This window comes from Bactrocera latifrons, unplaced genomic scaffold (assembly GCF_001853355.1).
Source record: "Bactrocera latifrons isolate USDA-ARS-PBARC rearing strain unplaced genomic scaffold, ASM185335v1 scaffold_111, whole genome shotgun sequence".
NCBI lineage: Eukaryota > Metazoa > Arthropoda > Insecta > Diptera > Tephritidae > Bactrocera > Bactrocera latifrons.
Genome location: NW_017534531.1, coordinates 160,034 through 182,609, shown reverse-complemented (window position 1 = coordinate 182,609; position 22,576 = coordinate 160,034). Strand labels below are relative to the sequence as shown.

The following is a 22,576-nucleotide window of genomic DNA, read 5'->3' as shown; positions in this document are numbered from 1 at the left end:
CAGCAATTGTGAATTTTAGTGTTGTGAACGGTGACAATATTATTAAAAATAATACTAAAACTTTGGTATGAAAATAATCATTTTGTTTAGTTTAAACTATTCTGTAGAACTTTTACAACATTGACACATACTTTTTTATTTTGAAAGACAGGTACAAAATTAATTGTTATTTTATATGTGATATTTGTTTTGTTTTGCGTATCAAATATCCTTTACTATCGTGACCTATCATTTTTATAGCAAACAGCTGAGAGGTGACACATTTGTTTTTCTTAAAATTTAATCTTCCCTTCCCCTTAAAATCAACTACATACAAAAGTACTAATGGAATTGACATAGAGAAAAGTACAAAAAATCACGTAGTGCTGACAAATTTTTACATATAATTATTACGGAAAGAAAATGTTTAATACGTTCACCAATTTCGAATTCGCCATCATTGTCAGCGTTTTACCTGCTGCTTTTGTGTACCTATGGGCGTTGATTGCCGGTGATTTAAATGTATGCTAGAAATATAAATACTTCAAAGTACTAATAAACACATGATTTTTTATAGAATTTCTCCGGAAGTCGTAAGAAGCTCTACAGCTATACGGCGAAAGATATGGTGAATTGTTATCAAAATTACACTGGACACACAAATGGAGATGTTAAAAAAACTGACTAACTTGCAAACATTTTTTAGTTAAATACAGTATTTGTACAATTTTAATATGTACCGCTTTGCACACATTTACACCTCTTTTAAAATATATACAAACTATTTTTAAAATCGAAAAGTGAGTTATTATCATTCAGTTGAGGATTAGCAAACGACATTAATAATCGGTATGATCTCGACAACATCAATCTCAAAGAAGTAATTATGGTCTGAGAAGCTACATAAATTATGAATGGTTACTTGTATTAGTATTAAGGTTTGGTCATGATTTTAGTTTCGTTTATTCATGAAGATTTTGTATAATTTGTTGTATTTACAAAAAAAGATTACTTAATTAACTATTTCCTTAACATTATACAATTATATATGCGAATAATGTGTAAAATATCATTACAAATTAATATTTAAAACCAAGCATTGTCGCAGGACACACAATTTTTAATGAATCCGGTAATCATTGCAATCGAATTTTGTAAAAATTTTGAAAACAGGCAAGTAACGCACTTTTCAAATAAGGAATGAATGTTAATTTCATTATTAAAATATAAAAAATATACCACAATCGAAATTACAACAATGAGCATTTATATAATCCGATATTTTTTTATACTTTTTGCTTAAACTAATTATTAATTATATATAACTACACCCAATGTCTACATTGCGTATGCCTGATGCCATATCAGATCCGCTTTTCCCATTTTTTTTTTAACTTTTACATACTCTACATATAATAAAGTTTTAATATGAGATTATAGAAATATATATACGACGTGCTGCGCCACCTAATTAGACACGACAACCACAGTCTGGTTTACTAATGCTTCGCTGTCTTGTTTGAAGATTTCGTAGCGCGGCACCACCATATTGAATGCCACTGCCTATACGTTCAGGGTCTAATTCACCACTTTCGATCTTTGCTAATATAGTTTTAGAACATTTCAAAAAAGCCTCTTCAACATTTTCTCCCGTTTTAGCGCTTGTCTCAAGGAATATTAATTCTGTAAATCAAACAATATTAATATATATATTACGACGTTTAAATATATTAGGTTTTTTACCATTCTCTTGTGCAAAAGTGCTTGCTTCCAAGAATGTAACATCTCGCTCATCTTCCAAGTCTTTTTTATTACCCACCAAAAGTATAACGATATTCGGACTGGCTAAGGTGCGTGCATCGTTCAACCAATTGCTGAGAGCATTAAAGGAATCGCGCGATGTTGTATCATACACCAGCAGAGCTCCAGCGGCACCACGATAGTACGAACGTGTTACCGATCGAAAACGTTCTTGTCCCGCTGTATCCCATATTTGCAGCTTTACTGATTTACCACCAACATTCACAATACGTGAACCAAATTCCACACCAATCGTATGGGAGCTGTCATCTTTAACTGGAATTAGTAGTATGTTTAGCAACTTTCTACAAAATATCATATATTCATATGTATATGTAAATTTAAACGAAAATATGCATCACTTGCGTTTTCCAAAATACGTAATGCTAACATATATGTTTGTATACCTGCAAAAGCGCATACATAGATGCATACATATATACATGCACAGTGGATAATTGCAAGTAATTATTCATACTAATGTTACTTCGCACATTTCAGTTTTATATTGGAAAACACCTGCGAAGCATTGGCAAAACTTACACTTATTCTCGATGAAGTGATGTAGCAAACAGCTTTTGCCACTTCCTGCACTGCCAATTATTAAGAATTTGAAAAGATAATCTGCAACACAAGTAAATTAACCATTTTAAATACTTATTTATTTATATATACAACACACACAGATACTTTATTCAAGTATACGTATGAACTTCACAATTAGTAATTCAATGCCAAATAACATACCATAAGATTCAGACATTCTGTTTTTCGTTTAGCCTGTTATTTTTATTTTTATACTACTAGTTTTATTTCCAATTTTACACACAAAAACTGTCAAGTTATGCTTTTTTGCTTCCGATTGTTGTCTCTTGCATATGTTAATAACTTCGATTAAACAACTACGTTGCAACTACAGTACATGCAACTATATCATGTTTTTAGTTTCGATAATGACTGTGTTACGGTCACATTTAAACAAATTGAAATTTATTAACAACTTGATTTGTACGGTAATTGTATATCTATTAAATAATAATGCCAATATTTATAAAATAACAAAACGAAGCTTTTCTTCACACAAAAACTTGTTAATGTTGCAGTAAAACTAATTCGTTGGAGACTTTATCGCTTTTACACTGACATTTTACAAAAGTCTACGAAAAACGATAGTTCACAATAAATGCTGTTGCAGAGTAAAACGAAATATTTCAGGGTTAATTCAAAGCATATAATGTATTTTAAATTAAATGTTTGATGTGAAATTGTTTAATTATTTCCGTCGATTTTTTCAAATATCAATCGTTGATAAATATCAACATATTTGTTCGTTTTGGGAAATGTCTACAGCAGAATGACAGACAACAATGTCAAAATTTAATTGCTTTCAATAAAAACTCTCCAATCCGAGTTTTCAAAGCAAACGGAAGTCGTACATTACGCATATAAATAATCGAAACTAGAAAAATGACTCACTCTACAATTACCGTGGCCAAACCGGATTGAAATTTCGCCAATAATATTATTAATTATTTTTTATCAAACTGCGTTTATTCGCACCTTATTCATACTTTCTACATTCGTTCGGTTCTAGAAATTATACCGAGTTTAATTTTATCTCTCAAATAATATTATATTATGGGTGCATTGAAACAATATTGTTTTGTAGCAAACAGTTATGCTTTAAAAAGGCCAAATAATTTATAATTATCAAATAAAAATAATATGTAAAAAAGGGAAATTGAAAATCAGTTCCATTAAGTTGTTAATAATACACTTATACAAAGAAATTTTGCACTTCAATTATGTTTAAAAGAAAATAACAATGTATAATTTTAAATAATTCGATTAATATGCAAGTTATTGAAATTACATTACTATTTCACAATAACTGTGTCTCCATCCTGAACACTGTAGAAATCTAATGTTTTAGCGCTATTGTCCATCGGCACCATTAATTCGGGATATTTTGCATCAATATATGTAAGCTGCGGTAAACTGCCATTGGCGTTCATTATCGTCTGAAAATGTTTCGCAACTAGACCCTGTAAGGTTTGTACTGTAATCATGCGCGGTACACGTTTCTCCCAAATTTCTCCGGTTTGTTGGTTGAGTACACGAATCTTAATTAAATTGGATTGCTTAATGTTGGGTCGTACAACAAACTCAGCAGGCGAACCATACTCTGTAAATATTTACGTTGAAACGGAGGAATGCATATGCATATGTGCATATATATATATATATAATTAGGGGTCCGTTATTTCTCAAGTAGATGTTTTTTCCTTAACCAGAAGCTCTCTATTTTCGATTTAAACCATTCCTTATTAATTTTCCTTTAGCCTCATATTTTACATAGGATTTTTTGATCTTTATCCGGCCAAGGACATTGTCAGCTCGGCAGAATTCTGCCGCTACGACAACAACAGTAATACAGAATATACATATGTATAAATCATGATGTTCTATACATGGGGAAAGAAATATAAGGTCCGGTTTAAACGGAAAATAGAGCTTGTTTATTTTGGATCTTTGATGTTTAGGCCAAAACGGACACCATAATGTATCAAACTTACTTTGTATTATAGCGGCGTATGACCGGTGTTTTTTGTAGAAATCTTGCAAAAGTTCCGGTTTATCAGCTGCCTGCAGCCATTCCATAGCATACCGCTTCCAAATATCGTAGCTGGCATCCCGACGAGCTTCAGCGGTGACGTCAATCTTATTAAGCATTTCTAAATTCGTTATCATGCCGACAGCTTTAGAAAACATCTCATCAAAATCAGATTTTAAGTGAGGTGTTTTATTAAGACGCTTCAAGCTAGGCAACTTATCCAACTCATTAAACGTTTCTGCTTCGTTCCAAATGGGATTATAGAGTAAATTCAGTTGTTCTAAAGCGACAAATATTTGAAGTTTTGCATTCGGTTCACAGTCAGGTAGCTTAATTTCTTCAATGCCATTTTCCATAAGATTCAATGTTTTCAGTGTTTTAATATTTCCCAATTTGCATACTTGATCAAAATCCATAATTTTTGTACGATGTAAATCCAGTTCTCTATAATATTTATTATTTAATTAAAATTTACATAGTTAATAAGGTATTTAGGCTTGTTTGTCAGACAAAACTACTGTTTTCACGTACCTCAGGGATTTGAAGACTTCGTTGCTGTTAATCTCAGCTAGTTCGGTTAACGGATTTTCTTGGAGAGCCAAAACTTCTATTTGCGGCCACAATTTAGCAGTCTGTATCACTTTGGCCCAGTCATTATAACCGCAATTACGTAGATTAATACATTTCAAATTCCTGAATGTAGGTTCTAGCTCTTTAATTTGTGCATCCGTCGGCAATACGAGGCGATTGCAACTGTTATATAGAGCATATACGTATATGTACATAATCGTAAAGAATACTGTCTAATATGATAGTTAATTTTCATAAAGGTTGAATAAATATAAAAATGTGAATATTTTTGGCAAGGTTTAAACTTAGTGACATGACAACATACCTTAAATTCAAATCCATCAAAGTCGGCACTTGTTTGCAAATATCAGCGACAATTTTCCAATTCCAAACAAGTGTTGAACTAATATTTAATGTGGTGAGAACTTGAAAGTCTTTCAAGTAGCCGGCTTCATTAATTGGGCAATTATCTACACTTACTTCCGACAGCTGTTCAAATTTACTTTGCTTGCGCGCTATCTTATCCATGCCCACCACTTCAAAGAAACTAGCTTGCATTTTTTGCTGCGCTTCGCGTATCAACGATAAATCTAAACTACTTTCAGCTGAGTAATCTAAATAACGTTCTCTAGCTGCGTCTTCAAGTGATTCGAACGGACCGACTTTACCAGGACGCACAAAGCTACCAGCATTTGGGTATTGCGTATGGAAGTAGTGCCTACCATTGACACATCCATTGTGTTTGCCACGTTGGGGATCATCCCATTCAACACCCAACCATAAGCCATTGTAGCCCATTACCTCAAATAAATCTATATTTATTGGCACTGCATGTTAATTATATAAATATTTTACTTACTTCACCGACATATCTAACTGTGCCATAATTTTCACCAACTTTAATACGCGTGCCAATGGGATAATGTAAACAAGTATCGTCAATAATTCCAACCATAGCGGAAAATGTTGTACGGGGAACACGCCCTCTTATACTCCACTCTTCTGCACAATTTGTTGATTTTTCGAACTGCTGTTTACCAAAATCTTGCACACGTCTAAAGAAATTGTATTTATTTTTTATCTGTAAGATAGTGTCACAATATTTTGCTATTACAGAATTTTACACCTCTGAAATTATATATATTAAATATTTTTATCTGTTGTATGATGCCTTTTGAAATTTATTTCATTATAAAAACATAAATTTGGTAGATTGTTTTGTCTCTTACCTTATTCTCGCGATATCGTAAATAAATGACTTCAGACAGAGAACGTATAGTTTTACGTTCTCTGCTTCAGATGACTGAATACTACAATTAACGATATGACTAACAGAGATGCTATCGATAGTACTCTACTAAATTTTATAAATATTGCGCATAAAACGTCAGCTAAGTTGTCATTGAGACCATGCAACGGTAGACCCCGGAAACGTGCTGTTTCGACGGGACAGACCATAGAAAGAGGGGTGTTAGATATGTAGGGTATTAGGCTAGCTGGGTATGCAAAGAGGTGGTTAGACTAGTGAGGGGACACGTTTCTTGCTGGATAAGTAGGAGTTTAACCTGCTACAGCATCTAGAACGGACTCAGTTAATATTGTAATGAAAATGTCGGCTAGTTTATATTGTTATGAAGTGTGGCTAATTAGACTATGAAACAATTCTAGAAATCAGCTGTTAATTTAGAAAGTTTTTTTTTTTAGAAATAATAATAATTTAGAAATCTGGTAATATACATTTTTCTACTCATTTGTCAAAGTATTTGCACTTGTACCATGGTGTTTGGTTTTCTTCCATAAAATTATTGCAATTGGGGAAATCACCAAAATCTTTCGGATTATATACATATTTACATCAAAGCAATAAATTTGGTATACAGAAAGACGCCAAGAGTTCTTCCTGCCAGTTCGTGAAAGCCACGTAAGTCGATCCAGCTACTGAACTTGTGTGCCTTCTTTGTTGTATTAGTAAAGCAATTTCATAATAGCAGCAGTGCAGATTAGATGGTGTTTGTGGAAAAAAATTTATTAAATTAAAGTGAATAATCTTAAATATAAAAATAATAATGGCTAGTGTCAATACAAATGTAAGTACTTTGATAGCTAGAAAACCAAGATTTGTACACATTTGAAGAAAGCAATTTTTTTTAGCAGACTAGCGATAAGACTTTAATGGAGCCCAGGCGATATCAAATTGAGCTCCTAAATTATGTCATGCAACGGAATGCTATAATCTATCTGCCTACAGGTGCCGGCAAAACATACATTGCTATAATGGCACTAAAACGTTTTTCACATCAAATGCAAGAGTAAGTTAAATGCAATATACATACATACATATACCCTATAGAAATATGTACAATCGTACGTGTCTTTTACGATGAATACGCATTTAGAACAATTGAAAATGGTGGCAAAAGGGCGGTATTTATGTGCAATACCATTGAATTAGCACGTCAACAAGCTATTGAGTTGAAGCGATGCACTAACTTAAATGTCGGTTTCTACATAGGAGAGCGTGACGTAGATAATTGGTCCCCGAGGAAGTGGAATGATGAAATCAAAATCAATCAAGTATGTATGTTAAAAAATGAAGTCCCTATATGGAACATTTTTTATTTGTGATAGTTATTGTAGCTTTAAAGTGTTTTTCTTGCAAAATTTACTTAAAAGTGTTGTAATTTTTTTTTAGGTTCTTGTTGGTACAGCTCAAATTTTTGTCGATATAATTTCACAAAATTATATAAAAATTACTGACTTAAGTGTTGTTATAATTGACGAATGTCACCATGCAAGAAATAATCATCCCATGCATGAGTTTATGAGACATTATAGAATGGCTGCTGACAAATCTCAATTACCACGGGTAATTGGTTTGACTGGAGTCTTAATAAAGGGTAACAAACTGAACAAAATTCGTGAGGAGCTGGAAAATTTAGAAGCAATTTTTCACGGCAAAATCGTTACAGTCGGTTCTATGGAAGAATATCAGAATGTAATGGCGTAAGTAGCACTCGTATATGATAGCCATTCCTATTACAAATGTTAATTTATAAAACATTTTACAACAGATTTTCAACGAAACCCACAGAAAAACTCGTCACGTATACAAGCCAAACACATATATTTAGATTAGTTGGAACCATCAAGAATATTATCAAAGAATGTGATGTAATGGTCAATCAATGGGATTTAGGCGCAATTAAAGTAAAGCAATCCAAAAATTTGGGTAGTCTACGACAGCCCAATAAGAAGGTTTTTATAACTAATCTTTTAAATGATTTCGTATATCAAATGGATGAATTCGGCTTATATGCAGCCGCTATAGCCATAATGTCGCCAATAATTGAGTTTGAACTCAAAAAACGTGCAGCCGAGACAATGGTTTTGCGTAATCTTTACCGTTATGTAATCAGTATCTGCGAAAAAATACGTCATATGATTATCGATGAACTGAAAGAGGAAATTACTGATCCAGATGACGCATACAACACCTTAGATATAATATTAAACTATTCTACGTCAAAAATGCGTTCACTACTACTTTTAACAAAAGAACTATTTTCGAATAAAGATCCAGCTGAAATACATTGCTTGATATTCGTTGAGCGTCGGTACACAGCCAAATGTGTGTATTATGTACTGCAACAGTATATTAATTTGGAGCCCATATTGACTAAATCTTTGCGTCCACAATTTATGGTAGGACGGAACTCCGTTGTACCAAGCATAGAAAGTCTGCTGTATCAGAAGTGGAACAATACGGTAAGTATCACTATGCACATTATACACACAAACATTCATACATACGTATATATGTATATGCATATGGAATATACTAAATGCAAAGAAATTCGGCTGATACAGCATTGTGTTTATTGTAATTTGAGAATATATGTACATATATACATATGTATGTCTGTATATATTTACACTTTGCGGCTTCTGCTAAACTGCTATCAGCATACATACATATAAAGTAAATAAATATAAAATTTCAATTTGCATCTATATTTACACAGGCTATCGAAAGTTTTCGTAATGGCGACTGCAATTTGCTCGTCTGTTCGAATGTACTTGAAGAGGGTATTGACGTGCAGGCCTGCAATTATGTTTTTGCTTATGATCCATTGAAGACGTTCAATTCCTATGTGCAGACAAAAGGGCGAGCGCGCTCTAGCGACGCTTTATATGCGATCTTCACAGACAAATCGGATGAAGTAAGTGTGGTACAAAAAATCAAAGGCTATCAAGAAGCCCATAAAAATATACAGGATTTCTTGATCGGGCGTATTTTGGATCAAGATGAACCAAAGGAACAAGATATTGCCGAACAATTTAAAGATCTGATTACGCCATTTAGAACGCAGAGCGGCGCCTATCTATTGGCTTCGAATGCGCTACCGCTGTTATACCGTTATTGTGCTCTATTACCTACCGATGCATTTGGCGTCGCCACGCCGTGGTTTAATAAACAAACAACGGACGATATGATACATGTAGCCTTGCAGATGCCGTTACAATCTTCAATAAAACACACAATAATGGTGCGTAGGAGAAGCTTACATATATATTAGCAATTTCAAAGCTGTTATTTTTATTTGTTCTTGTTATATTTTTTTATAGTTATTTCAATGTTTTTCTTTATATTTTTTATTTGTTTTTAATTATCATACGCATAGAGCAAGAAATATCGTACTGTGAAACAGGCGCAAATCTCGGCAGCATTTGAAGCCTGCAAAACATTGTACGAGCAAGGCGAACTTAATGAGCGTTTATTACCGGTGACAAAAACGGAATGCGTTGCTAAGGTGTCGGAAGAACTCTTTAGTCATTGGAAAAAATTCAATGACAATGGTAAGTGAAATTCATGAGTGGATAGGAATGACGGCAAGCTTAAAGTAAGACTTACCGATCTAAACGCGGTTAGATCTCCGAAATAACAACCCTTGATCGCATTAAATCCGGATCAATTCCGAAGCTTAGGACCGGTTGTTGTGGGAGTTGAAAGGAATTGTTCACCGACTCCCTTTTAATGAATGGCATACTTGGAGTCAAACCAGCACCCATTGCAGACGAAGAGCTCGAGTTGTCGCGAGAAACGAGAGTGACCCTTCTGGATACTGTAGCAGGTTAAACTTCTACTTATACAGAATAGACCCCGACATATCTCATATATGTCCTGCATGCAATGAGTAGGTACCCGTTAGAACAACAACTGCATAGGAATATGTATGTTATGTGTATTTCAGGGTGATCCATCTTCTCCCTCGGTTGACCAAATTACCAGATTTAAAATATTAGGCTTAGGCTTAGTCGAATCGAATCGAATCATTGCGAGACCGCCGACCAAACTATCCATACAAATGGAACGTTTTCCAAGCATAAATCAGTGCGCTGAATTTAATCTCCACCGCAACTATAGCCATACTTAGCGACAGTCAAGCGGCTCTAAAAGAGATCTCAGCGCATGAAGCTGAACCGCCTATCAGTGTACAACCCGGCACACCTAATATGGGTGCCGGGGTATAAAGCGTCCGGGATGATTGGGCCAGAACCATGCATTGCAGTAGGTTCATGCCTAGATGCTTCTCGGAGGGTACAACCTCGCCTCCTTGTCGCGCTCTATACAGGGCACTGCAGACTCAGGAAGTACCTGTCCAACATGGAAACTAAAGATTCTGCGACATGGAATAGTTCAGGATGCTGAACCTTGCTCACCATATGTGATATAGAGGAGGGCACAATAGACCGAAGGCCTCTCCACTGAAATATATAGTTGCCTTACAAACTGACGCGATGGAAATCGAGTTAAAGATCTTTTAAACCCTTTTATACTATGTATATGAAATGCATTGGTGAAGTCTAATATAGCATTGTTGATGTCAAAGTTAACGTTTTCTCTTGTTTGTACCAAGTATATAATATTTAATATCTTCATCTACAGTCACCTCCAAAACTGCGGGAAAACAACAACGCCGTCTCTACAATCACAGATATCCGGACGAACTTTACAATGCCGTACCAAAGATCAAAGAACTTTGCTACGCATATAAGATTTGTGCTTATCCGCAATTTGAAGCCGACAGTTATACGGAGCATATAGTAACGCTATTAAATACTAACTGTAACTATGCAATTTTGACACGCAAACCAATGCCAGCGCTCGCTGAAATGCCACTCTTCATGAATCAGGGTAAATTATCCGTAAAAATTGAAGATAAACCGATCACATTAACCATAAAAAGTGAGCAACAACTCAAACAATTAGCCAAATTCCATTTGATGATCTTCCGTGATATATTGGAGTGCTGGAAAAATTTTCTGGTGCTTGACAAGCGCAATAAAGAGAACGCATACTTTATAGTACCACTTATTAACAGTAAAATCGATTGGAACTTGGTGCAAAATTTTCAACGTCTCTTGCCACAGCGAAAGTATAGCGTAAGCGAAAGGCAAAAAAAAGTTTATAAGCCAGAGGATTATCTAGGCAAGGTGGTCAATAAGTGGTACTCGGGCAGAGATAATCAAAGATTTGTTGTCACCAAAGTGCTTACAGATCTAACGCCACAAAGCGCTTTCGATAATAATGAATTTTCCAGTTACATTCACTTTTTCGATGCCAAATATAAGAATGAAGTGGATTGTATAGTGCAAAAGGATCAATTTATGCTGGAAGTACGCGCTCTAACTTCGAGAAGAAACTTTTTCGTCAATGCTATCGGCAAGTCAGCAAAATCGCATCACAACAGTTCCATAATACGCCTTATACCGGAACTTTGTCACAACTTCATGTTTCCTGGTGATATGTGGCTCAAAGCTTTGTTGCTACCTAGTATTTTGCATCGCGTTCACTACATGCTTCATGCCGAGGATTTGCGACGCCGTGTTAATAAATTCCTGGGTATAGCATGTGACGTGTCATATCAGCCGAAAAAATTAATGATCGACGAGTCTTTATCGCGAGCTATTGACATGGATGGCAATGCTATGGAAGAGCCACAGGTGAGTGTAGATTTATATTGTAACCGTCAGTAGCCATCATTTGTGGGGTAGCGAAAGTCTTCTGGCCCAGAGTGTAACACAAAGGTCCACTGAACTACACAATGATAGGTGTCCTAACAGGTTTTTACGTAGTGAGGCTAAAGATGTTGGAGGACGCAACTTGTCAAAGTTGCAGTTAGAAAGATTATGGTAGAAACATCTAGACACTTTCATCTTCACCGTCCAGCTAACGTTGAAGCATCTAGGTTGCATTATTTTTTTCTACGAACCCGGCAAATTGGCTGGTGTAGAAAAATATCGGCTCAATAAATTTGTGACTGGTTGTAGGCGCTTTGTAGATATACGACGGTCTTTTTAATCTATTTTATTAATTATTTTTCTTTAAAAAAAAAAATGTCTTACAAGTCACTTTAAAGGAATAATAAAACTTTGCTTATCAATTATGCAGGAGCCGAAAAAAGTACTACCCGCCCTGCCCACACAGGGCAAAGAGACCGTGTTTACGATGACCAATTTAAATGATGTGCTGTGGAAGGACTACCTGGAACCCGAAGATTTAACCCGCAAACAGCAATTAATGTTTCCGGTTGAACTAGACTATTTCTACAAATTTATAAACGGTTCAATATTGGACACTTTGACCTTGAGCGATGAAGAGTGGTCCGAGTCGCAGTTGGATATGCCAAAAAAGCCAGCCCTCGAAACAGCAGGAGACAGTGAGAATATCGACCGTTTGAAATTGTGTGATGCTCCTTTGACGGAAAAGCGCCACCTAAATATATTGGAACTCACGTTAAGCGGTGAAAACTTAAAATCTGCCGAACAGGCAGACTTTTTGGCTGCCCTAACGACAGCTGGCGCTAATGACGTTTTCGATATGGAGCGTTTTGAGTTTTTGGGTGATTCGTTTTTAAAATTCTCTATCTCGCTATATTTGGTGCATAAATTTCCAAAATGGCACGAGGGTTTTTTAACCGAAGTCAAAGGAAAATTTGTATCGAATCGCAATCTTATCTATTGCATGCTTGAGACCGATATACCAGAAAGAATTAGTGGCTATTTATTTAAGCCGCCACATGAATGGTTGCCGCCTTTAGTCAGCTTACCGAGGAATCTGTTACAACTTTTCAACACGAATGAGAATATGCTGAAGAGTTTAACACCGAGTGATCTGTATGCAATTCAATTGACTGAAGATGAAATTATCAATGGTGCTTGTTCAAGCGAACGTCTGAGCCAAATCGTAAGCGGTAGCCAAAGGCATTTTATTGACGATGGACCAGCAGCAGAAGAGAGACGTTTAGACAACGAACTAAACTTGTTTATATACAAAGAGGCGTTGCGCGATAAAGTCGTGGCCGATACATTGGAAGCCATACTGGGTGTTTGTGTGAAAAATTATGGCATTTATAATTCTTTTCGAATGTTAGAATTCTTCGGCATATGCAAACCTGATCCAGGCAAATCTTTTTCACATTTGATGGACCTGAATTTTACCAGCGCCCTGCTGCAAGCAAGTATTTCACCTAAGGAAGTCGACAGTTTTCTTATAAACTATCAAAAATTGGAGGAGAATTTGGGTTACAAATTCCGCGAACGCGCATTTCTCTTGCAGGTATGTATCCGTTATTACTTATGTATTATTGCACCCCGAGTGTTGTAAGTTAAGTTAAGTTTGCAACAAAGGAAACGTCGGAGACCCCATAACTTAAATATATATTAATTACATTTAAAAATGTTTAGTATTAATAAGCAGTCGAAATGTTTAAGTAATGCTTCTTCTTCTATTTATGAATCTTAGGCCTTAACTCATCCTTCCTATCCGACCAATCGCATTACTGGCTGTTATCAGGAACTTGAATTTATTGGCGATGCTATACTGGACTTTCTCATATCGTGCTATATATTCGAACGCTATCAACATATGACGCCAGGCATGCTTACAGATTTACGCTCGGCATTGGTCAATAATGTAACATTAGGTGGTGTGTGTGTGCGTCATCGCTTCCATTTGTTTATACTAGCTGAAAATAGCGCTTTGGCCGAAAAAATTAAAGATTTTGCCAAATATCAAGAAAAACATAACTACATCGTCAGCGACGATGTGCAAATATTGATGGAGGAGACTACAGTGCCTACAAATGATAGAAATGGTGCCGGTTTTAATATGGCGACCAATGTGGAAGTGCCCAAAGCGCTGGGTGACATATTGGAAGCATTAATTGCTGCTGTATATCTTGATAGTCGCGACTTGCGTACAACTTGGCATGTAATTTACGGTTTGCTCGAACAGGAAATCAATCAGTTCACTCAAAATATACCCCAGGACGCTGTGCGCCAATTAGTTGAGCATAACTATGCCAATCCGAAATTCGCCGATCCGATCTGTGATGAGGACGTATACATGGTGAAATGCCAGTTCACATGCCTGAATCGTAGTGTGGAGGTGAATGGCTTTGGTGTAAATGGGAAACTGGCAAAGAAAGCGGCAGCCAAGCAGGCGCTGAAAATTTTAGCGAAACGTTCCACTTAAATAATGTGTTTTTAATTCAATTGCTATACATTCGTATTTAAACGCTAGTACAGTAAATATTCGAATTGCACTGTAGCTAGAGGTAGGAAAATAAATTATATTTTATTAGGTTGTCAAAAAAGCTTTGCGGTATTTTCGCTAGTTGACGCTGAGAGCGCTTAGTTCTAGTTTTATCCGTCGCATCGGGTCATGCTATACCTTTTTGGAAAGCTCATTTCACGCGCTAACACGTGTTTGATTGATTTTGAGTTATAGCGTCGCAAACATGGAGCAAAATAAAGAGAAACAACGGCATATTTTACAGTACTACTACGATAAAGGCAAAAATGCATCTCAAGCCGCCAATAAAATTTGTGCAGTTTATGGACCTAATACAGTTTCCATTTCCACCGCACAACGATGGTTTCAACGTTTTCGTTCTGGTGTAGAGGTGGTTGAAGATGCGCCACGCTCCGGAAGGCCTGCGATAAAATCGCTGAATTGGTCGAAAGAGACCGGCATAGTAGCAGCCGTAGCATCGGTCAAGAGCTGGGCATGAGTCATCAACATTCATAAAGTAAAAAAAATAAAATAAAAAAATAAAATAAAAAAATTAAAAATACCACAAGACTTTTTTGACAAACTATTATTTGTTTATTTTTTTTAAATTATGTTCTTAATTTGGAAATTATCTTATTGGCATTTTTTGATTTTGCGTAAACAAAAAAAAAAAAAAAATTGTTATAGCTCTTCTGATTTTTTGTCAAAAGCTAAAATTTTCCTTTATAGTTTTCAAAAAGAGTTCAACTTGTAATACACATATTGCACGCCACATACACACCATATACATTTCGATTTCTCATGCACATGCACATGTTTATATGCATGTGCCTAATTATTTTATTAAATACAAAAATATATAATAAAAAATAAAAAATAAAATAAAAATAAAAATTTAATATACACTATTTAGTCGTGAGTTAAAAGCGATTGTCAGTACACAGCAATAGAGACGAGAAAATTGCGGTTCAGAAAAATGAGAAGAAGAGCTTAGTGTTAAATGCCGCATGAAGAGCACTGCATTACAATCCTTGGCAGAAAGCTTTGCTCAAGTCGTTGTGTAGATGATATCTTATTATTGACTTCGAGCTGTAATATCCTTTTATTTGTAGCACTTTGTACCTCGAAAGCAATCAGTTCAACATCATATGATAAAACATCACTACCAATTAACTCTGCACTATAGGCAGGCTTTCTATATGCCCGGCAGCTAAGAACAAAAATGCCATGTCACATCAACGCAATCACATGTTGTTACATCAAGTCAATTTATCACACTTCGACAACCAATTTGTGTCCTTTTGCGCTATGGGCATGCACTTTCTCATATACCACATACATACATGCATGGCAGGCAAGAACAAAATTTCATGTCACATCAACGCCTATTAAATCACGTTATCTCATAGTAAGATTGTACGATCAAATATCAGATTATATGATGACCAGTCACTATTATTTAGGAAACCCAGTCAATGGGAGAGACTAGTGCTTGCAAGTTTTGCAATTTTTGAATTTCAACTATTCCCAATTATTTAGACTCTTCTGTAGGCACAGCTATAGAAAAACACATGGTGCGGAAGCAACGAAAAACAGCTGATTGCCGTAGCCATTAATTTGGTTTTAACACCTAATGAAAAATTATATCATACAAATGAAAACTATTTAAGTAAAACAAATCGTATATTAGTTGTGATTTATTTAATAAAATAATGTCGTCAGTCTCTGCTGCTGCTGCCCTGGAAACTGAGGATCCCATAGAGTTGATGCTTAAGAAAACTGGTTGCATTGAGTTGCATTACAAAGTACAAGAGTGCATTGCTGAAACAGGAGATTGGCGCCGCTGCCAAGAGGTAGTGAAAGAGTTTAAGCAGTGCATGCAAAAATACACAGAAGCACAAATGAAAAAATACGCTGAAACCAAATAAAAAGCAAACAATAATAATAAGAAAATGCTTAAACGAATTTTCAGTGCCATTACTACACCACGTACGAAACTGGTGTTAGTGGTGCGAGGAGATTTAAAAATGTCTAAAGGGAAAACTGCTGCACAATGCGCGCATGCAGCTATACTTTGTTATCAACAATCTCAACAAGACCAAGATAAGCAAAAATTAGTAGAATGTTGGTCATTTTCGGGACAACCAAAAATCGTATTGCGCGCAAATACTTTAGAAGAGCTTACAAATTTACAAAATCGTGCCAAGACAGCAGGTGTAGTCGCTGAATTAGTAAGAGATGCAGGGCGTACGCAATTAGAAGCTGGTACAGCAACGGTTTTGGGTATTGGACCGGATATAGAAAAAAACGTAGATGAATTGGTATCCAATTTAAAACTATTGTAGTTTATTAACTGAAGAAATAAATATAATTTATTATCGAAAAAATTTAACAAAAAATTTTAACAAATTTTATTTTAATCTGTTTTCTTACTTCGTGTGGATATGGTGAAGGAGATTGGTTTGCCAAATGTTTCTACTAAATCAGATGTTACACGTTCGGTGATTTGTTTTAATTTTCCATTCGACTCGCCACAAATTAAACGTTCAATACGCGTTGACGGACAAGTTACCTCTACTGATGCATAAATGGTACCTGTACATAAGGATACACTATTATAACAGATATCATAAGTATTAACTATATTTAATACCGTTCTCTTCGGAGAAGTATTCAATTGCGCTATGCAAGTTATATGGAATTTCTTGTGGTAAGTAATCTAATAGTCTGGCACGTACACTCTCCACTATAAGTGCTTCCGGTTTTTCGTCAGTAAAAGAACCTTTGGAATACTCCCAAGATCTCTCCTTTGCAACTCTTACCAGATAATCCTTATTACAATTGCAGCAAAATATTGTTAATTTATTAGTATTGGTTTTATTTAAATTGGAATACTCTGAATTGTTACTTACTTGTATATCATTTAGTCCACTACCAGTAATGGAGGAAACTAGGAAAACCTCCTGAAAGTTATTCCAACTGACATCTTTCTTATCCTCTGTATTTGCTAAAGGTTTATCAACAGACTCTTCAATTCGCTTATACTGTTGCCTTTGATGTTTATTCCCAACTGATTGTGTGGTGTTAATAGTATTGTTGGTTAGCACGCGTATCAGTTCAAGCAGCACTCGTTTAGATCTGAGCGCATCAATCTTGTTCAAAATCAAAAAGCTTGGTAAATGTTTGTATTCATTCAGCGTTTCGATGACAGTGGAATGTAAAGCATTTCTCGTCCATGAATTGGAAACATCATGCATACAAGCGATAACATCCGCATGTTGAATTGCATGTTTGTAGGCGCTTTTGAAACTTTGTTCCAAATTATGGCGTTTAATTTCACGTGGTGTCACTAAACCTGGTGTATCATATAATACAAGTTGGGTTTGTCCCGTTGTGTAAATTGCTTTGCTAGATTTTCGTGTTGTATGCACTTTAGACGATGTCGGACATACCTAAGTACTAAACTCAATTATAAAGCTCAATTTTAGAGATTCGTAACAACCTTACCCGATGATTAATTAAGTTGTTAATAAATGTACTTTTCCCTGCGTTTGGAACTCCAATAACCGCTATATGCAACGAGTTCTGCGTGCGTTTACGCTGTGCTTTCTGACCATGAGTAACAAGGTCGGTTGTCGTGTCGGCAGATGCAGAAATCTGTGAAGTTGTCGAGTTGTCATCCAACGACGACAAACTATAGCTACGTATATCTCCTGTGCGAACTTTATTATATTTACTGAATCTTAGCAAATATTTGTTTACACTTGCAAAGTTATTCAATAAAAATTCCATAATTATCGTACTAGAGCAGTATAGTTGCAGAGAAATTTTTCATAATAATTGCGAAAACAAAATACAATCAAAGAAGATGCCAGATGAAATTTATATAATTTTTTGGTATTTCGATATACAGAAACCGATGTTTAGGCAAGTGTTGGTATTGTAAAAGCGATAAATTTAATATAGTGGTAGGGTTATTCAATGTTTGGTTTTGCTATCTCAAAGTAAAGTCGTGATTAATTTAATTAAAACTACTTCTTTCGGTAAAGATTTTGCTACTTGTTATTTTGAAAGAAACCAACATATGATGTTTGTTTGTATCCTTAACCTTTAATCAGTTCCATTGCAATAAATGATATCAAAAGTTGTTAATGCATGATTTTAAACATTGCTTCGACAATATCAAACGCTTGTTGTGCAGTAGTTTAGTTTATAAAAATCTGTTGGCTAACAACAAAATGGTATTTGTTAACAAATATACAAAAATAATCGGTTAACGTTAAACTCGTTACTCTATTATCGCTACCAATAAATTAACTATAGTCTATGTTATCGGTATAATAACTGGTAGCAAACGTTTTCAGCTTGTATTTGTTTCCGCTTATTCCTTCTTTCGTTTGTCTTTCATAAACAGCTGAACTGAATAAGCGTATTTAACTTTATTGTAAATACTTCTAACAATAAAAATTTATATACATAATTTGAAGTATCGTGTTATTGAGATAATTATTTTTAAAGTGCAAAATATATAAAATCAACTAACAAAAATGTCACAAGTTGAAGCAGTGCAAATAATTGCGGAGTCTCTAAAAGAGCAGGTAAAGTGTTCACAAAGGGCTTGATTGTGAACCTTAGGGGGTTTCTTAAACGCAATAAGAAATTATGGAATGATAATGCTATTTTTTTTATAATATTAATATATTTATAGATTTATAATAGAAATATTAATATTATTTTAGTATAAGACTATAAAATCTTATTCCTGTTAGGCTTGAAATTAGCAAATATATGTTACTTTTCATAGTATAGTATATAGATATTATATTACCATATTTCGATTAGGCTTTTATATCTGACCCCATTGCAAAATACTTATTTTTTTTTTTATCAGCAGCAAAGTTCGTTGAGCAAAGTGCACCTGTAAAATATTGATGATCATTTAAGTATATACCAATATATATATGATCTTTGTTAGCTGAATTAATAAGGCAATATGTATGTTAATGATTTACTTAATCTTAGCGCTGCAGCTCTTATCAAAGAATGCCGTGATAACTCTTGGTAAAAAATAAAGATAATTATACCGAAAATAATTTCAGTTACGCATGGTATACGCACACACATACATATCTAATATTAACGTATCGAAATGAAGGTAGAATTGTTTTGATTTAAGGAATATTTGTTTGCCATAGAATTGCCAATTGTGGAATATGTTGTAAAAAGATTCCTATAATTATAACGAAATCTCGGCGAACCTATAAAGTACATACATACATATATAAATAAATGCTAAGCGGGGCGAACTGAGTTGATTTTGCATGGCCCGCACGTCTTTTCCTCTCCGTCGGATTTTTCGAATACGGCGATATCTTACCCTAATACTATATAACATATAGCTGCTATACAAACTGACTTTGTATCTTAACGTAATTTTGCATGGACTATTCTCTAAAGTATTCTCGATCAAAATCAAGTTTTAGTATAGAATATTTTGTATTTGTAAGGGACATAATAGCTTTGGTGTAGCCGAAGTTAACGTGTTTTCTAGTTTACATTTATTTTAGAAACTCTGAGACGCTATATAATTCTGTTTACTTTCTCTTTAAAGGGTGTAGAATATGTCTTCGGTATTATCGGTATACCTGTCATTGAACTGTCGATGGCTTTTCAAGTTGCTGGCCTTAAGTACATTGGAATGCGTAACGAGCAGTCAGCTTGCTATGCCGCTCAGGCAATTGGCTTCTTAACTGGCAAACCTGCTGTATGTCTTGTTGTTTCTGGACCCGGATTGCTGCATGTAACCGGTACGTTGTCGGATAACAAATATTGTTAAAAAAACACTATTATTATTATTTTTATTTTATTAATTTTTAGGTGGTATGGCGAATGCGCAAGTCAATTGTTGGCCATTGCTTGTAATTGGTGGCTCAACCAGTCAGGATCATGAAGGTATTGGCGGCTTTCAAGAGTATCCGCAAGTGGAAATTTCACGTCCATACTGCAAGTATGCGGCTCGTCCACCAACTGCATCCCTAATACCACTGCACGTGGAGAAGGCTGTGCGTTATGCGACATACGGACGCCCTGGTGTCTCTTATCTAGATTTTCCCGGGAATTTATTGCAATCACGTGTGCAGCAAGACAAGATCTATAAAACTTTGCCACATCCAGTTGCGCCACTGGTGTATCCGGCACATGACGATGTTATACGTGCCGCCAATTTGTTGCGCACAGCAAAGCGTCCACTTGTAATCATTGGAAAAGGTGCGGCTTACGCACATGCCGAAAATATTTTACGACACTTCATTGAGAACACCAATCTGCCCTTCCTGCCGACGCCAATGGGCAAAGGTGTTGTTTCGGATACAGCGCCACAATGCGTCTCCTCTGCGCGTTCGTTGGCATTGCAAAAGGCAGATGTCGTGTTGTTGCTGGGTGCACGTCTAAATTGGATACTACATTTCGGCAAGCCACCACGCTACAGTGTCGATGTCAAATTCATCCAAGTAAGTACTTAAAAAATATTTCGTATTTCTTATTTTGTCTAAATATTTTCCTTTCTACAGGTCGATATTTGCCCAGAAGAATTGCACAATTCTGTTCAAGCCTCGATCGCCATACAATCGGACATTAAGCCGTTCGCTGAACAAATCTTTGAGCAAATGAACGCAGTGAATTTCGAATTGCCAAATGACAACCCATGGTGGGAAGAGCTAGCCGACAAATGCAAACGCAATCGTGAACAAGTGCGTAGTATGGCATTACAGACTGCCTCGCCACTAAATTACTATACCGTTTTTCATCATTTGCGTGAGTTGATACCGCGTGATGCTATTATTGTAAGTGAGGGCGCCAATACCATGGACATTGGACGTACGATGCTCTTCAACATACTGCCACGTCATCGTTTAGATGCTGGCACCTTTGGCACTATGGGCGTTGGTCCCGGTTTCGCCATTGCGGCAGCACTCTATTGCCGCGATCGTTACCCTGGCAAGCGTGTAATATGCGTGGAAGGTGATAGTGCTTTCGGCTTTTCCGGCATGGAATTGGAGACCATGGTACGCTACAAGCTGCCAATTACAATTGTTATTGTTAACAATAACGGTATATATGGTGGCTTCGATCAGGAAGCATTCGATTCCATTCGTAATTCCGGCGATTTGTCACAAGTGTAAGTTCCCAAATCGAAAGTTTTTAGTGTTTTCCATTATGTTCATGTGTTTGTTTACGTTTGCAGTACACCACCATCCGCTTTGGGCGTACAAGTTCGCTATGAAGAAATGATGAAAATGTTCGGTTTGTCCGGCTACTTCTGCAAGGAGATACCAGAACTGCAGGCAGCTCTGAAGGATGCGCAAAAACTGTCCGACAAGCCAACCATCATTAATGTAGCAATAAATCCATCATCGGATCGCAAGCCACAGACATTTAACTGGTTAACTGAGTCGAAATTGTAAATTTTCTTTTGCGTAAATGCGAATTTCTTTACACAGCGCTAAATCGTAAACAATTGCTTTCTTGCATACACATACAATCACTTTATTTTATATTTATATATATTTAAAGAGCATTGTTACAAAAGCTGTGAAAATTAACGGTTCTTTTTAAGCTATTTTCTGCGCCACTGACATAATTACGGGTAGTTGCTATTTATAGGAATGTAATTCCTTTTTTTAAGATGAAATATGTTTTTTGTGTGTATGCATACTTGAAATAATATTCAAATATTGGTTGTGGTCACTGTAGTAACAGTGCTCAAGTATTGGCTTATTTAGTACAGTTGTAACATATGTTTTTTTTCGCACATTCCAACAATTAACGCACTTCAGTGTATGTTTGTGAATATGAATTTGTCCATTTATGTGAAGTTGTTTTGAGATGATTTTATGAATTTATATATATACGTACATATTTATATGCATATGTGCTTATTAAAATTTATATACCTTCTTCGAAGTACGAAGTACGAATTCAATTTGCCATTTTTATTTACTTTTTCCTTCAACATTTTCACTCAAAATGTAAATATG

At 35.5% G+C, this 22,576-nt stretch overlaps 8 protein-coding genes across 12 annotated transcripts; 5 read left to right on the top strand and 3 right to left on the bottom strand.

The window, feature by feature from the left end:
• The first annotated feature begins 242 nt into the window (after window positions 1-242).
• On the top strand, window positions 243-754 carry LOC108974176. Its single transcript, XM_018941874.1, has 2 exons — window positions 243-501; window positions 557-754. The coding sequence occupies exons 1-2, from the start codon at window positions 403-405 to the stop codon at window positions 665-667; spliced, it is 210 nt and encodes a 69-aa protein (XP_018797419.1). The 5' UTR covers window positions 243-402; the 3' UTR covers window positions 668-754.
• A 152-nt stretch (window positions 755-906) lies between these two features.
• LOC108974168 (ras-related protein Rab-4B) lies at window positions 907-2,892 on the bottom strand. The gene is made up of 4 exons (XM_018941864.1): window positions 2,527-2,892; window positions 2,323-2,403; window positions 1,723-2,055; window positions 907-1,662 (listed from the first exon to the last, which is right to left on the bottom strand). Exons 1-4 carry the CDS (start codon window positions 2,540-2,542, stop codon window positions 1,451-1,453), a joined length of 642 nt encoding a protein of 213 aa, XP_018797409.1. The 5' UTR covers window positions 2,543-2,892; the 3' UTR covers window positions 907-1,450.
• Window positions 2,893-3,308: 416 nt separating this feature from the next.
• On the bottom strand, window positions 3,309-6,228 carry LOC108974157 (tubulin-specific chaperone E). 2 transcript variants are annotated; one of them, XM_018941854.1, is made up of 6 exons: window positions 6,193-6,228; window positions 5,823-6,044; window positions 5,289-5,764; window positions 4,925-5,146; window positions 4,356-4,837; window positions 3,309-3,964 (listed from the first exon to the last, which is right to left on the bottom strand). In XM_018941854.1, exons 2-6 carry the CDS (start codon window positions 5,916-5,918, stop codon window positions 3,657-3,659), a joined length of 1,584 nt encoding a protein of 527 aa, XP_018797399.1. In that variant the 5' UTR covers window positions 5,919-6,044; window positions 6,193-6,228; the 3' UTR covers window positions 3,309-3,656. The 2 variants fall into 2 exon arrangements, with proteins under 2 accessions (XP_018797399.1, XP_018797390.1); XM_018941845.1 differs by having other exon boundaries at window positions 5,823-6,091; window positions 6,193-6,214.
• A 192-nt stretch (window positions 6,229-6,420) lies between these two features.
• LOC108974081 (endoribonuclease Dicer) lies at window positions 6,421-14,660 on the top strand. Of its 4 annotated transcripts, none has more exons than XM_018941699.1 (11): window positions 6,421-6,884; window positions 6,955-7,050; window positions 7,115-7,272; window positions 7,360-7,537; window positions 7,656-7,966; window positions 8,035-8,728; window positions 8,986-9,510; window positions 9,646-9,820; window positions 10,911-11,968; window positions 12,417-13,583; window positions 13,770-14,501. In XM_018941699.1, exons 2-11 carry the CDS (start codon window positions 7,030-7,032, stop codon window positions 14,499-14,501), a joined length of 5,019 nt encoding a protein of 1,672 aa, XP_018797244.1. In that variant the 5' UTR covers window positions 6,421-6,884; window positions 6,955-7,029. The 4 variants fall into 4 exon arrangements, with proteins under 4 accessions (XP_018797244.1, XP_018797255.1, XP_018797270.1 ...); XM_018941710.1 differs by having other exon boundaries at window positions 6,952-7,050; XM_018941725.1 differs by having other exon boundaries at window positions 6,421-7,050; window positions 7,118-7,272.
• Window positions 14,661-16,125: 1,465 nt separating this feature from the next.
• Window positions 16,126-16,474, top strand: LOC108973941 (cytochrome c oxidase assembly factor 4 homolog, mitochondrial). The gene has a single exon (XM_018941476.1). It carries the CDS (start codon window positions 16,253-16,255, stop codon window positions 16,466-16,468), a length of 216 nt encoding a protein of 71 aa, XP_018797021.1. The 5' UTR covers window positions 16,126-16,252; the 3' UTR covers window positions 16,469-16,474.
• A 1-nt stretch (window position 16,475) lies between these two features.
• On the top strand, window positions 16,476-16,954 carry LOC108973935 (peptidyl-tRNA hydrolase 2, mitochondrial). Its single transcript, XM_018941464.1, has one exon. It carries the CDS (start codon window positions 16,493-16,495, stop codon window positions 16,883-16,885), a length of 393 nt encoding a protein of 130 aa, XP_018797009.1. The 5' UTR covers window positions 16,476-16,492; the 3' UTR covers window positions 16,886-16,954.
• On the bottom strand, window positions 16,859-18,389 carry LOC108973927 (GTPase Era, mitochondrial). The gene is made up of 4 exons (XM_018941452.1): window positions 18,048-18,389; window positions 17,453-17,992; window positions 17,194-17,371; window positions 16,859-17,135 (listed from the first exon to the last, which is right to left on the bottom strand). Exons 1-4 carry the CDS (start codon window positions 18,330-18,332, stop codon window positions 16,957-16,959), a joined length of 1,182 nt encoding a protein of 393 aa, XP_018796997.1. The 5' UTR covers window positions 18,333-18,389; the 3' UTR covers window positions 16,859-16,956.
• Window positions 18,390-18,918: 529 nt separating this feature from the next.
• On the top strand, window positions 18,919-22,521 carry LOC108974197 (2-hydroxyacyl-CoA lyase 1). Its single transcript, XM_018941903.1, has 5 exons — window positions 18,919-19,138; window positions 20,152-20,347; window positions 20,418-21,049; window positions 21,110-21,717; window positions 21,784-22,521. The coding sequence occupies exons 1-5, from the start codon at window positions 19,088-19,090 to the stop codon at window positions 22,001-22,003; spliced, it is 1,707 nt and encodes a 568-aa protein (XP_018797448.1). The 5' UTR covers window positions 18,919-19,087; the 3' UTR covers window positions 22,004-22,521.
• Window positions 22,522-22,576: the final 55 nt, after the last annotated feature.